Source organism: Amyelois transitella, chromosome 19 (assembly GCF_032362555.1).
Source record: "Amyelois transitella isolate CPQ chromosome 19, ilAmyTran1.1, whole genome shotgun sequence".
NCBI lineage: Eukaryota > Metazoa > Arthropoda > Insecta > Lepidoptera > Pyralidae > Amyelois > Amyelois transitella.
Genome location: NC_083522.1, coordinates 7,476,909 through 7,490,643, shown reverse-complemented (window position 1 = coordinate 7,490,643; position 13,735 = coordinate 7,476,909). Strand labels below are relative to the sequence as shown.

General features: G+C 36.7%; 2 protein-coding genes across 2 annotated transcripts in view; one reads left to right on the top strand and one right to left on the bottom strand.

Moving 5' to 3' along the window:
* Nucleotides 1–1,624: 1,624 nt before the first annotated feature.
* Nucleotides 1,625–7,660, bottom strand: LOC106132791 (ubiquitin carboxyl-terminal hydrolase 14). The gene is made up of 11 exons (XM_060949821.1): nucleotides 7,520–7,660; nucleotides 6,638–6,816; nucleotides 6,013–6,120; nucleotides 5,612–5,726; nucleotides 5,228–5,489; nucleotides 4,569–4,725; nucleotides 4,227–4,292; nucleotides 3,702–3,884; nucleotides 2,999–3,110; nucleotides 2,420–2,599; nucleotides 1,625–1,918 (listed from the first exon to the last, which is right to left on the bottom strand). The coding sequence occupies exons 1-11, from the start codon at nucleotides 7,533–7,535 to the stop codon at nucleotides 1,791–1,793; spliced, it is 1,506 nt and encodes a 501-aa protein (XP_060805804.1). The 5' UTR covers nucleotides 7,536–7,660; the 3' UTR covers nucleotides 1,625–1,790.
* A 962-nt stretch (nucleotides 7,661–8,622) lies between these two features.
* The window catches only part of LOC106132738 (ras-related protein Rab-23), a 30,992-nt gene continuing 25,879 nt past the window's right edge, over nucleotides 8,623–13,735 (top strand). Inside the window, exon 1 of the mRNA XM_013332254.2 lies at nucleotides 8,623–8,733. The gene's annotated coding sequence lies outside the window, so the exon portion shown is untranslated. The remainder of the gene's footprint in view (nucleotides 8,734–13,735) is intronic.

Genomic DNA, 13,735 nt, shown 5'->3' with positions numbered 1-13,735 from the left:
CTGAGGCATTGTTTCGGACATGGCAATCTGCAGACACAGCATAGCCGTAAAAGCTTGTGGACAGGCCAACATAGTATGTATAGACACTTAAATACATATTGGATAAAAGATTTACACATAATAACAACGTCTGCGACTAATTAAACAAGATTCATTTTAAAAGATTGCTACTTAACCTATCCGGTGAACGATTCTTTGAACAGCGCTTCCTTTTGTGTTTTTGACAAATAGTCAATAGCCGTCATATATGTACAATCGCCTGCACAGAGACATAAATCCTATCATAATAAAAACCACACACATACAAAGGCCCTGGACACGCAATTTTCAAGGAAATAAATCTGTGATACCAACCAAAACCATAGTAGGTATATCAAGATTCCCACAGGCGGCATCGTAAGCAGAAAATTTTATTTAATTAAACATTTTCAGTAAATAAAAAAATATACCAATAAATTTGTAATCAAATTTATTTACCGATCATTCGTATAATTAGTCTTATAAAATTCAATACATCTGTAAGAACTTAGACATTAGCTCCAGCGCGCATTACATTTCCCGCGCGATTTTCAAATACAAAAATTTTCTACGGCAATACGCACATTCAGGCTAAAAAATCTTTTAGAAATTTAATCGTGCAAATCAACGTTGGTACGCGCTAAGCTATTAACAGCAGCATCAAATGCCAATTTACAAGAATAAATAACCAATTAGTGTTCCCACTACACTTGCTTTAAATGCACTGCATTGAGAAAAATACGCGAAGTAAAATATAAATAAAACTATAACGTTTAACATTCGGATTTCACTAAACCAATTGAACAAGGAAATCCTTCTTAAGAGTGAAAATGCCACCATTTGCATTATTTGGGGTGAGTTAACTTAATCAACAACTAGTCAGGATAGAAATAAGTTAGTTTGGTGAATAAACCAAAATGCTCCTATTTTGTACAGTTACAAATTACATATATAACACAACATGTTAAATCATACCAACAAAATTAGTATAAGCAAATCAATTATTTCTTTTGTGCAATTTGAATATTGCGATCGTACTTATATTGTGCTATAGTAAATTATTATTTGATATTAAAATTGCTCGAAAACCAGTGACACCTATGATTATTATATTATTAAAATATAATTAATTCGAGAGACAGCAAGTACAGCGGGATTCTGTTGAAAATCGTAAACATCCGTCGTGAGTGAACAAAAACGTTTTTTGCAAGTATTAAAAATCGTTCAGTCATGGTAAATCTTGTAATAACTTTAATAATATCAAGAACCGTGTTTTAAAAACACATTCTGTATAACCAGTAAAAAATAAGGATGCGAAATATAAATCGAGTCGATTCACTCAAGATGGGTTCAACGACTATGTTATAACCACACGAAGCGCTTCCTGCTATCGTCCTGCGCAAGAGTCGATGGTAGACATATGAACAGTCCGTGTAGAATTAGGATTAATTTACTATACGAAACAAGTTTTGTGGTAAAATTGATAACATGCACATTGGTAAAAAAAAACGGTTTTTTAATTCATTAACAATATCTGTTATTTTTGTTTCACGTTGTCCTACAATCGGTAGGTACTCATCGCACCATTTCCGTTATTAAGTATTTTACTCTTTCTTTGACGTTAAAAATAGAACACAAAAGCATCACAGAAAAATGCTTTAGAAAATCAATACAAAAAAATCCATTCAACGGATCGGAAAACTGCATATAACAAATTTTACCACAAAATCCCATATAGATCGTATAACAAACGGTCAGTCTGTCTGTTGGTATTACGCGAGCGCTGTGGGGGGATCCCCGGCGGGGTCCTCGCTGATGTCCGTCAGCATCGGCTCCTCGGGCTGAGGGATTTCCAGGATGCGAGGCCCGTACAGCAGCAGGTATGCGCAGTGCCAGTCACCTGGGACAAATGTATACATATATTGCTTATAAAGTCAAATGTGGGAAGAGAAGAAACCACTGCATCTTTACTATAGGAAGGAGTAAGTTAGAGTTAAAGTCGTCTTATGGGTGGGCGAGGAAGCTAAAAAAGGCGTAAATTTATAAATTTTATAGCCGTAGCAATATCGTCGCCATAATTCATTTCTATAGAATAGAATAGATTTATTTTCAAAATTGGATACAAGGTATCACTTATAGACGTCACATAACTTAAATCTAATTATAACTACTACCGTTTCCAAAGCGCGTGTGTAGAAGAAGCGGCGTAACGAACAAACTACACTGCAGCATTTTCATCGGACGTCAATTTACAAATATAGATCTCTTAAATCTAAATCATGGACAAATGCACATTGTCTACATTAAAAAACATGAATGAATGTAGAACTAATATCTCTCTATAAGCGTCCGTTTACTATACCTATATAAATTCAATAAAAAATATAAGTGTTGCACTAACCTCCTCCGCTGAGCTTAAGCACTTCCTCCTCGCTGACGGGCGTGACAGTGTCGTCGTCGCACCGCAGCCAGGTGTCCCCGCGCGCGACCCACGCCACGTAATGTCCGGACGAAGATGATCTGCCGCGATGAGTGAGCACAGCTTGGAGGCGATAGTAACCGCTGTTATTGCTGCCTACGTCTGAGAACAAATGAAATGAAATTTACTAATCCATACTCATATTTATAAAGCTGAAGAGTTTGTTTGTTTGTTTGAACGCGCTAATCTCAGTTACGGTTCGAATTGAAAAATTCTTTTTGCAAAGCTTTTGCAAAGTTTTGTTAATAAAATTAAAAAGTAAATTTATTGATAGTTCCTTCCAACTACAAAAGATATAAACAAGATGGCCATATTGACAAGTCCACATGACCCACAATTCGCAACCCATAACCGAGCTAGGAAAAAAAGATATACATATTTTTTATAGTGCCTTGTGGTTTCCGGCATTAATAAAAAAAGAATGGGACCACTCCTTCTCTTTCCCATGGATGTCGTAAAAGGCGACTAAGACTTATAAACTACTACCAGCATTATACTTACCATTCTCAAACCAATATGGCACGGCAGTTTTATTCCCTTTCTCCTTTTTGCTGTCGCCATGGTTCTTATTCCGAGCGGTTAGAGACGATTCTACACTGGCGTCGTCTAATTCCTGTAAACAATAAAATGGTAATTTAAAAAAAAAAATGGATATAGTTGTGATTTCTATTTCGACTTGATTAAAATGCCGTGTGGTTCCTGCCACTTTAGGCCCACCTCCACATCTTTCCCATGGATGTCGAAAAAGGCGACTAAGGGAAAGGCTAATAAACATGGTATTCTTCTTGTAGGGCTAGCAACTTGTCACTATTTAAATCTCAATTCTATCTTAAGCTGAACATGTTCTTTCGGTCTTTTCGTGACTGTTGGCTCTTTCTACCCCATCACTACATAGTATACAACAAAGTCGCTATTTTAGTCTGTTTGTCTGTATGCTTAAATCTTTAAAATTACGCAACGGATTTTGATGCGGTTTTTTGTAACAGGTAGAGTGATTCAAGAGGAAGGTTTTTATGTCATTATGTCATTTTTATTAACATCTAATAAATAATGGAGAAATTTTCCGAATTTTGCACCCGTGCGAAGCCGGGGCGGGTCGCTAGTAAGGTATAAAGACTTGACTGTAACATCTGTATGTTTGAATAAAATGTGATTGCACGCAATGAAATATGTCATTAAGAAGTCAATAAGAAGAAGATCCTACCTTGAACTTGGCCCTCATGGGCGCCAACCTCTCCTGCAGTTCAGGGGAACACAGTTCATAGACATCGAGGTCGAGGGGGAACTTGACATCCTTCAGGATCTTGGCGTTGATGGACTCCTTCTCCTTGAAGTAGAACCGCACGAATTGCACCGTCAGGTATGCAGGCAGACGGCTGATTTTGCTCTAAAAATCAAACAATTTTATTTTAAAAAATTAGGTATGTAATTTTTACATTACATGTATAGTAGAAATAGACATATAAATCAGGCTAGATAATGCATGTTTTGCAATTTGTAGGAAACGTCCGTCAAATTACTGGGCATTGAGTCAATTTTGGATCCCAAGAAATATGAAAGTAATTGTAAGACATGCACATAAATAGAATAATAACAATTTATTTGTTGATAGTGAAAGTAGTTGAAAGCTATCACGAGTTTTTTCCTCATCGTTCTTTTGAAATATACCTTAAATATATGCAAAAGGCAATTTGGATATACATATATATGTATATAAATTAAAACTTACCGTTTTTGTGTAAACAGCATCTCTCCCTAATGTTTGTGACATTTTTGTGATTTGTTCTGACATTTTCTGTAAACAAAAAAAATATATAGATAAAAATGACACAGGATTTTTTTACAATACTCAACCAATAATATATTGCCAAAGATTGATGTTTTAGGGAGCCAGGAAGAAATTATGTTTAATTTCCGGTTCTGTGGACACTTCTCTCTTAGATTCCCCTAGACCAAATAAAGAACCTGCATGTCAAATTTGAACTAGCAATTTGGGTTGTACATGATATATCAGTCAGTGTTCTTTTTTACATATTTAGATATAAATATAGATAACAAATAGACAACTCACAGATCTGAGTCCGGACTGAAGATACTTGACATCCTGAGAGATGAAGCATGACAGCTGCAGGAACGTCTCCTTGCTCTTGGTGGGAGGCTCGTCTGCCTCCGAACAGACCAGTTCCACGTCCAGGGTGCCCCCAAAGTATTGCTCGATCACTGATGTTCTGAAAGTTTTATATTTTGTTATTAACAACTTAATGATGTCTTAACGTGGGTGTTAGAGCAGTTACTATATCGACAAATATCTGGTTTGAATTCTACTGCGGCCATATACAAATAACTTCATTTTAGTATTAAAGTTAAGCCTTAATGGTTTTCAAACAGCCTATTTAGGAAAAAGACTAGGTTCCCTTGTAGGATTGCAAAGGTTTCACGGAAATAGATTTGTATAATCTAGTTTACTCCAGAATCAGTTGTTAAAGACCCCAACCCCTTAGGAAGAATACAATCAGCATTAACGCTCTGAGGATAATAAAAGGAAAAATTTTTTGTTTATTTAAATTATCTCTGAAATGAACACACATATAGTGGGAGCGTTATTAAACCAAGTGTTGTGCAGTGCTGTACACTATCCATGAGAGAGCCTTGGTTCTATCAACTTTCAGTTATCACAATCATGGGAGCGCTGCTCTTGGTCACCCTAGTAGTGCATGTGGAGACAGTCACCGGTCTTGCGCAGCGCTGGCGAGCGGCGCGACGGGCAGCCGCTGCTGCAGCGCGCGCACGATCTCGGCCCAGCACTCGGACGCGTCCTGCTGCGCCAGCGCGCCGCCCGGCCCGCGCTCGGCGAAGCGCGGCGCCGTGCTGTGCAGCGCGCGCAGCAGCCGCGCCGCCGCGCCCGCGCACGCGCCCGCGCCGCCCGCCTCCAGCGCCGACATGGTCTCGCTCAGCGCCGCCGTCAGGTCGCCCGCCGTGCCGCCGCCCGACGCTGACCGAAAAATTCAACAGTTAAATAAATATACATATTAGAAAAGGTGGACAAAGTTTTACTACAAAATTATACACCAATAACATGCAAAAGAGGAACATTAAAACATGTTCAATACTCACATTTGTCATAACTAAGAAGCGCATTCTTCAATTCAGGCACAGTCTTAAGACATTGAACGGTAGCATTCATGTAACAGGTGTTGCCTAAATTGATCAGTCCTTCAGGAAGGTCCAGCTGTAAATAAACCTTAAATTACAATATGCTTAAATAAGCCTAGCCTAGCAATAGAAAAAATTGTAGTCCCATTTTTGTTTTTAATTACTTTTCAATAATAACACTTATATGTGCTTGTGATGAGGTCTTTGTGAACCTACTGCAATAAAAAAAGTTTTATGACATCTTAAAATAGAAGTGCTCAGTTGAGATAAGTTTTTCTAAGTCATTATAATTAAGTAAGAGACAGTTGTTTGTATTGAAAAATAATAAAAGAGATGTGCCATATTCAATCTATGCTACTCACAGCTGAAGCAAGCTCAGACTCGTTCATGTCCTCCACAAACTTGGTCTTCTCGACAGGGGCTGCCGGGACATCCTCCTCTTTGCTGCCCATCACCAGCACCAATGCATTCTAAACCAAAAAGAAACATTATTTGTTATTTCCCATGGATACTTACTATAAGTGAAGCACATAAAATTCAGAATAATATAAGACAATAGAAATGGCATATTGTACTTAAAAGCAAAGGAATGGTGTGTGATTGTCTTTCATTGCACTCAATTTTCTGTGCAGATGTAAAACTGTCAAATAAATTTGCAAGTTGGAAATTGTATGAGGTCACAGTCATCACTTCGTCTTATCGTATTACGTATTATTATGTTATTCTGAATTCCATCATATAGAACCATAGGCATGGTGAGTATAAACATCCTAATAATAAAGAAAAAAATTAACTATACAAGAATAACTGAGTGATATTTAAACTAAAAGAATCAATAAAAGATTTTTTGATTTTGTTTTCTTTTGTGATATCTGATGGAATTAATTAAGCAATCAATGCACTCACAGTTTAAATTCATTTGTTTCTTTAAATAATGTTATTCAGAAAGGCATAAAATGGAGACTGTTAATTTCATGAATAACTTACATTGGTCAATTTAAAATTTCCCCAATCATCATCTTTTAAGGTGATTCCTTTGCAGACAACCTTCTGCCTCTCCGGTTGTACTCCGGTCAAGGCAAAGATCTGCGCTTTAAACAGCACGGGATCATCATCAGTGTTCACCTCCACACCTGGGTAGGTCTCTTTGCCCCATTTCACTTTGACTGGAATTAAAACAAAAATCTCTAGTGACTATCTTGTGAGAAAAAAGGGCAAATATGTAAACATGTTTCCGCCATCCAGCTAAATGTTGCATTTAGTGTCCTGTGACTTTATGTTTGTTTTCCCCATAAACAATAAAAATATGACATATCAAATTTTTATCGTTTATTTATTTTTTCAAAAACATTTGGTAAATGTAGGTATATTTTGAAAAAAAAATTGCAGAATGATTTCAGATATAATTGAAAAAATATAAGAAATAATTTGTAGCATAGATTTCAAACATAATAAAATAAAAACAAAGCAGAATGCATTGATTACATTATTCTGAATGCTGCCTTTTGTTCCCTGACCCAAATTCAGCATTATTGAAAAGCTTTGGATAGTTTTATACCATCATATTAATGTTGATTAAATACACAATAAGACAAATAAATAACTACAATACAGCCGGCGTTCGCGTTCAATGTTTACATACCAGGAGTGACACAGCAATGTTCAATGAAACCTTTGACACAACTTTGACTATATCAAAATCTATAAAATATAGGAGTAACAACGGATCATAGTCTACATCATGAAGGATTAATTAGCAAAGGCTTGATTAAACAAACAGAATTTTACAGGAATTTCGTTGACATTTTAAAACTAGCCTAACCTTAAAACACCATTTAAATTCATAATGAATAAGGTAACGTAACTTACCAGAAACTTTCGGCATCTTTAGGAAAAAAAATATCGTCCAACTGAAAAGAATTAGTCTGAAGTTAAATGAATTTCGTAAAATAGATAAATATTGAAAGTCACGATTCGCATCCGTGGGATTTGGGATCCAGTCAGATTTTATCAATGACTTATCTAAAATTGTGACAGTGACGCTTCTCGTGTCAAGCGTCAGGCAAAAAATGACACTTGAAAGAAAAAAAAACAATTGGACAATTTTATTTTCAAGGCAAATAAATGAATGATACATACATACATAAAATACATATAGTCACGTCTACATCCGTTGCGGGGTAGACAGAGCCAACAGTCTTGACTGCTAAGCCAATGTGGCTTATCAGTCAAGACTGTTGGCTTATCATTCAGACAGCTGTTTGCCATAGTGATAGAATTGAGATACAAATCGTGACAGGTTGCTAGCCCATCGCCTAAAAGAAGAATCCCAAGTTTATAAACCTATCCCTTAGTCGCCTTTTACGACATACATGGGAACGATATGGAGTGGTCCTGCTTTTTTTATTAGTGCCTGGAACCACACAGCACCAATAAAATAAATGATAGGCTTTCGAAAAGTAATTTCGTTACTTGTTTTCTTTCTCTTCCTTCTAGCGTTAATCTTGGTTACGGCCTCACTTCTCGAAAGAGAGAGAGCCCTTACCTACAACATTTCATGAAATACGGACTAAATATCTAGTAGATACCTATTACATACATACCTACTAAGTACTTATCAATTAAATAGCACTATTACTTCGTGACATTTCCAAGTTTCTTACAGCAAAATTGTTTTGACTAAATGTAGTTAAATGGCAAGACATTATTACCATTAGATAAAAATCGATACTAGGTATACTTACTTTCTCGCGAGCTTAATCTAAATTTCCCGAAGGCTCTGCTACAAATTTCCCACGTGATGATCAACGCTTTAGCGCGCTCGTTCGATGAACCCCTGAGCATGCGCGGGCGCAGCGAAGCCCCGCCAGGCCCGCCAGCTCGCTACCGCCAGTCTCTCACTACGTCCCGCGGTGCCCATACGCTGTTCCTCAGCTATACACACGGCCGTGAAATTATACCGGCCGTGAAACAATTTTTTTATAAGTGCCTGTGAAGTTTTGTGCTAAATCAGTGTCAGTTATTATTCTTCAAGACTATTTTCAAAACGGAATGCTTCAAGGACTGCCCAAGCAGAGCTTACTGTAAGTTCACAAGCTTTGTTTTCGATATGAATTATATTTGTTAGAGTTAATCGCAGTAATCTTCTCTCGTAAACTTAATTCAGGTAGTTATTGTAGCTATTAAACTAGATTGTATCATCGTTATGATCAGACTTAATTGAGAGAATAAAGTGCTTAGGAGATACTACAAGTAATAAATTGGGATTCCATTCTCGGTTGCTTTAAACAAGTTGCTTGAGTTTTGCACCTGCGTTCCCGCCTACATTACTTAATTTAAGTACCTACTTCGCCACTTTTTGGTATCGAAGTTCTTCACATCACTACTTCAAGTCACTTTTAATAAACTGTCTTTCGAACAGTAAATATTAATTGTCATTATAATTTCATGAGGATAATACCTACTAGAATTGCTAGATATAAGTATTGTGAAATTGGTCTACCTGCCTCCGGAAGACACCTTCACTCGTCTAAAACATAAATTAATCAATTTCTCTTCGAAACTTTACGTAACGTAATAAGATCATTAATCTGATTCTGCGATATGAAATGATTTTCATAAAATAATAATTAGATGCGCATAACATAATCGTGGATGTAAATCAGCCACCGAATATTTTAAAATACTTAAAGAGTCACGTTTTGAATACGAACTGTATTTGCTATATGCAGAGTTGGAATCCTAAAAACTTGTTCACATTGAATGAGCTTAATGTCGAGTAACAGGCGAGTTGATAAGCAAGTAAAATACTGATCACAAAAAGGTTATGTGGCGTCTTACTACGCCACAGTATCAAATATGATTGAAACAAGGTTTTAATATAACAAAAAAGATTGAAATAAAATATTATCTAAATAGATAATTTTTCTCTATTTCATACAGCCAATCACACCAATACACACGATTACGAGATCAACTTCCTTGCTAGCTTCACTCGACCAATATAAATCCTTTGAGTTGTTTTTGCGGTATGCCGTGAGGAATTCGTAATGGTGGACTAAGGACCATCTACCTGCGTAATGACGTTTCGCAGCCTCCCAGCGCTAATGGTTACATCGGCTATTAGGAAAAGCGGGCTGCATAGGCATGAGATTATGGGATTTCACTTTATAATAGATATTCATGTGAAATCCATCGCAAAGTAATTCAAACATTTTTATTTTTTTACTAGCTGTTGCCCGCGACTTACGACATTCTCTGTAAAAGTTCACTGACAATCTCAATACTTATGTATTTAGCTTTTATAAGCTGATCAGAGCAACAGTTTTCGCCTGATGCGAGAACAAACATACAGACAGAGGGGAAAAACATATTTTGGCTTCTGTTCCTCTTAAACTACTTATTACCCTGATATGGCATTGCATGATGAAGTATAAAAACTTTTCAGTCAAAGAAAGATAACTATACGAAATCCTAAATATAACTTAAACATAGAGTCAGACTGACAGTAATTAGGTACTTCCGATTATATCTTAATTTATGTTATCGTCGCGTAATAAAAATCATATTGTGTCTAGACAAGGCTTTAATTAATCATCTAAACTGAAAGTGTCACGTTTAACATACTAGAAATGGAAATGTTTTGATTTAATTAATAAGTTGCTCGAGATAGTGGCAGCTAACAAACTTTCACTATTCTCTTCCGGCAACTACCGCCTTCACTAAACTTGTTATCTTACATCGATACAAATAATTTCAATCGAATAAACCAATATCGTGAGAATATTCTCGCTGAAATTGGATTTTGTTACTAACGTCTAAAAGAACTCTTCATACTTCCGGCACTGAATATATTATGCTTTACACGCACCTCGTTTTGAGATGTGTTCATTCTAAATAAAACACCATTTAGTCTCATGAAAAAAATTATAATGAGAAGAGATATGTTCGAAGGCGTCATATGGGTATGTGGTCTGTATTTGTTAGCGGTGTTTGTGTTTTGTTTTGTGGTAGTTAGTGGAAGTACTTGTTAAGAATAGAATAGAATTAATTTATTATCAAAATTGGATACAAGATATCACTTATTGACGTCACATCACTTAAATCTAATTATAACTAAGTACTACCGCTTCCAAAGCGCATGTGTAAGGGAGAGAGTATAACTCATTGTTTTACACAAATAAAGAATATAGCGATCATTATCATGTCCACAGACCACGTCCTCATTCCTCGAAGGTCACTCCTTGCATCTGCTCGTCGGTATATTTCCGCCAAGACCCGTTCCGAACTCGACAGGTTTTCAGGCCAAAAAAAAAACGGTAATTACTAAACCGATACTTTCTCACCTATTAACGATACGTATACTGTTTTTACCAGAAATCACTGACAAAATATTCACAGTATAGAAGTAACATCTTTTCGCACGATCTAATTAGTGCACCTGTAGTTTTGATTCGTGGGATCGACTAGAAATTGTAATTAAAATCTTCGTCCAAATTAATTCATTTTGCATACATATAACCACGTCTTTGCTGTTGGGCTTAATGATAGAATTGAGATTCAAATAATGATAGGTTGCTAGCCAATCCCCCAAAAGAATCCCAAGTTAATGAGCCTTTCCCTTAGTCGCCTTTTACGACATCAATGGGAAAGAGGTGGGAGATCCTTTTTTTTTTTCAATTGGTGCCGAGAACCACACGTTCACACACACATTCGCACATGCATTTTTGAAGAGACAATAAGGAAAAATGAACTTTCGGTGACTCCGCTAAGCAACAAATAGACATGTATCTCTACATATATGCATATAATCACGTTGTCATCCCTTACGTGGTAGACAGAGCCAACAGTATCGCAAAAACTGAAAGGCCACGTTTAAGATTAATAAACTTGGGATAATCTTAGTCGTCTTTAACGACATCCATGAGAAAGAAATGGAGTGGTCCTATTCTCAATTGATGGAAACCACATGGCAAATAAAAAAAGTCTAATAAAAAAAAAGATGCTGACTGTCTCATGGTGTCAATAATAAGAACACACAGCTAAATCGCTCTGTCTAAAGATTTGAAATTTGGTATGTAGATTTCTTCTAGTGCCCTAAGAGAGGTATTCGGAATTCCCGAGGTAAACGTGAGCGAACTCCAGTCTCATATAAATCTGGTATCTTTTTAATTTGTGTCTCCATTCTTCGCGACATCGCTAAACGAGGTGAAACTCGTAAATCATGAGACGTTCGGTTTTGCCGGCGAGAAATTAATATTGTCGTCTCCAGCGATTGTTATAATTGAATGTGTGCGCATTAGGTATTTGTGCCGCTGACGGATTGACACATTTTTCTAACGAACACTAAGTACCGTGTGCCGTGTGGTTCCCGGAACCAATACAAAAAAGAATAGAACCACTCCATCTCTTTCCCATGGATGTCGTAAAAGGCGACTAAGGGATAGGCTAACAAACTTGGGATTGTTTTTTAGGCGATGGGCTATCAACCTGTCATTATTTGAATCTCGATTCTATCATTAAGCCAAATAGCTGAACGTGGTCATTCAGTCTTTTCAAGACTGTTGGCTCTGTCTACCCCGCAAGGGATATAGACGTGACCATATGTATGTATATATGTAACACTAAGTACTTACCTACGTATTAAGTTATATATGTAAAGGTTTATCAAGTTGCCTGTTCACGTCATAACTATTAAATACTAAATGCATGAATTTTACAAACATTGTGCGAAGATTTCAACTTTATAGAAAAGAATTTAATCTTATAAAAGAACATAAGAAAAACACGATTCTCAAGGCCGAACTCTCCAGTAATTGCTCGTCTCATACTTCATTGAAACAAGTTTAAACATAGACCGTAGTTTCGACTAATATTTCAACCACGTTACTTCATAATGCCAACAGACAGGTAATTTAACAAAATTACTGGCTATATTCGGATTGCTGCCCCTGACAGCTGAGTACTTGAAAATAGGTACTTACTTAAAGGTTGTCCAGTAGTCATCAGTAAAAACTGCCAAATCTGTTCACGTCTCACTTTGTTACGGACACTAGTTGAAGGCAAGTTGACAAAAAGAATGCGATATGAATAAGTATAATTGAAATATAATAGCGGTAGATACCTATTTATATCTAGACTGGAGTAGGTCGAAAACTCATATCATTGTTCTACGATTCTCGTACAAGCTATTTGTACTACCATATTCTTGACTTGAAGAGATGCACCTCTCATTTTGAAATTGTTTACTTCTTATATCTACTGTTTAATCTGAAAATTACTATATTTATTTAGTTTTCATAAAATAAGTATATTCATGCCTACATATAACATCTTCTTATATATATATAACATCACATCACATATGTATATAACATCTTTATTTCTTACGGAAGACAGAGCCTACATTCTGTGAATACTACTACGGGTAATAAAATAGTTTTTGAAGGTTCTTTAAATCTTCATTGTCCCAAAATTCCCGAAATACTACTTGAACCTGCAGTGAAGTAGTGGGTACTGTTGGATCCTAGTCGGCGCCAGCGACGGCCGGCCGCCTTGAAGCGTGAACCACGTCCGTACAACGACCTGCACAGCCGAATTAATTTCGTTACATGTCGACTCACAAGTTAAACTAAAATTGTTTGCTCTTTATGAATAAATAAAGGAATTTGAACCCGAAAAGAAAAGAAAATTGAAGTGCCGTGTGGCTCCCGGCACCAATACAAAAAAGAATAGGACCACTCCATCTCTTTCCCATGGACGTCGTAAAAGGCGACTAAGGGATAGGCTTACAAACTTGGGATTCTTTTTTAGGTGATGGGCTAGCAACCTGTCACTAGTTGAATCTCAATTCTATCGTTAAGCCAAATAGCTGAACGTGGCCATTCAGTCTTTTCAACACTGTTGGCTCTGTCTACCCCGCAAGGGATATAGACGTGACCATATGTATGTATGTATGTAATTTGAACCCCATTTTGAGAGATGCAAGTTGTAAGATGCACAGACTTCCAATATTTAGGGTATTGTTTTTCCAATTCCGTATAAAATGTATCACATGAGTCTTGCTTTAGAGCCCCGGGTCCTCTG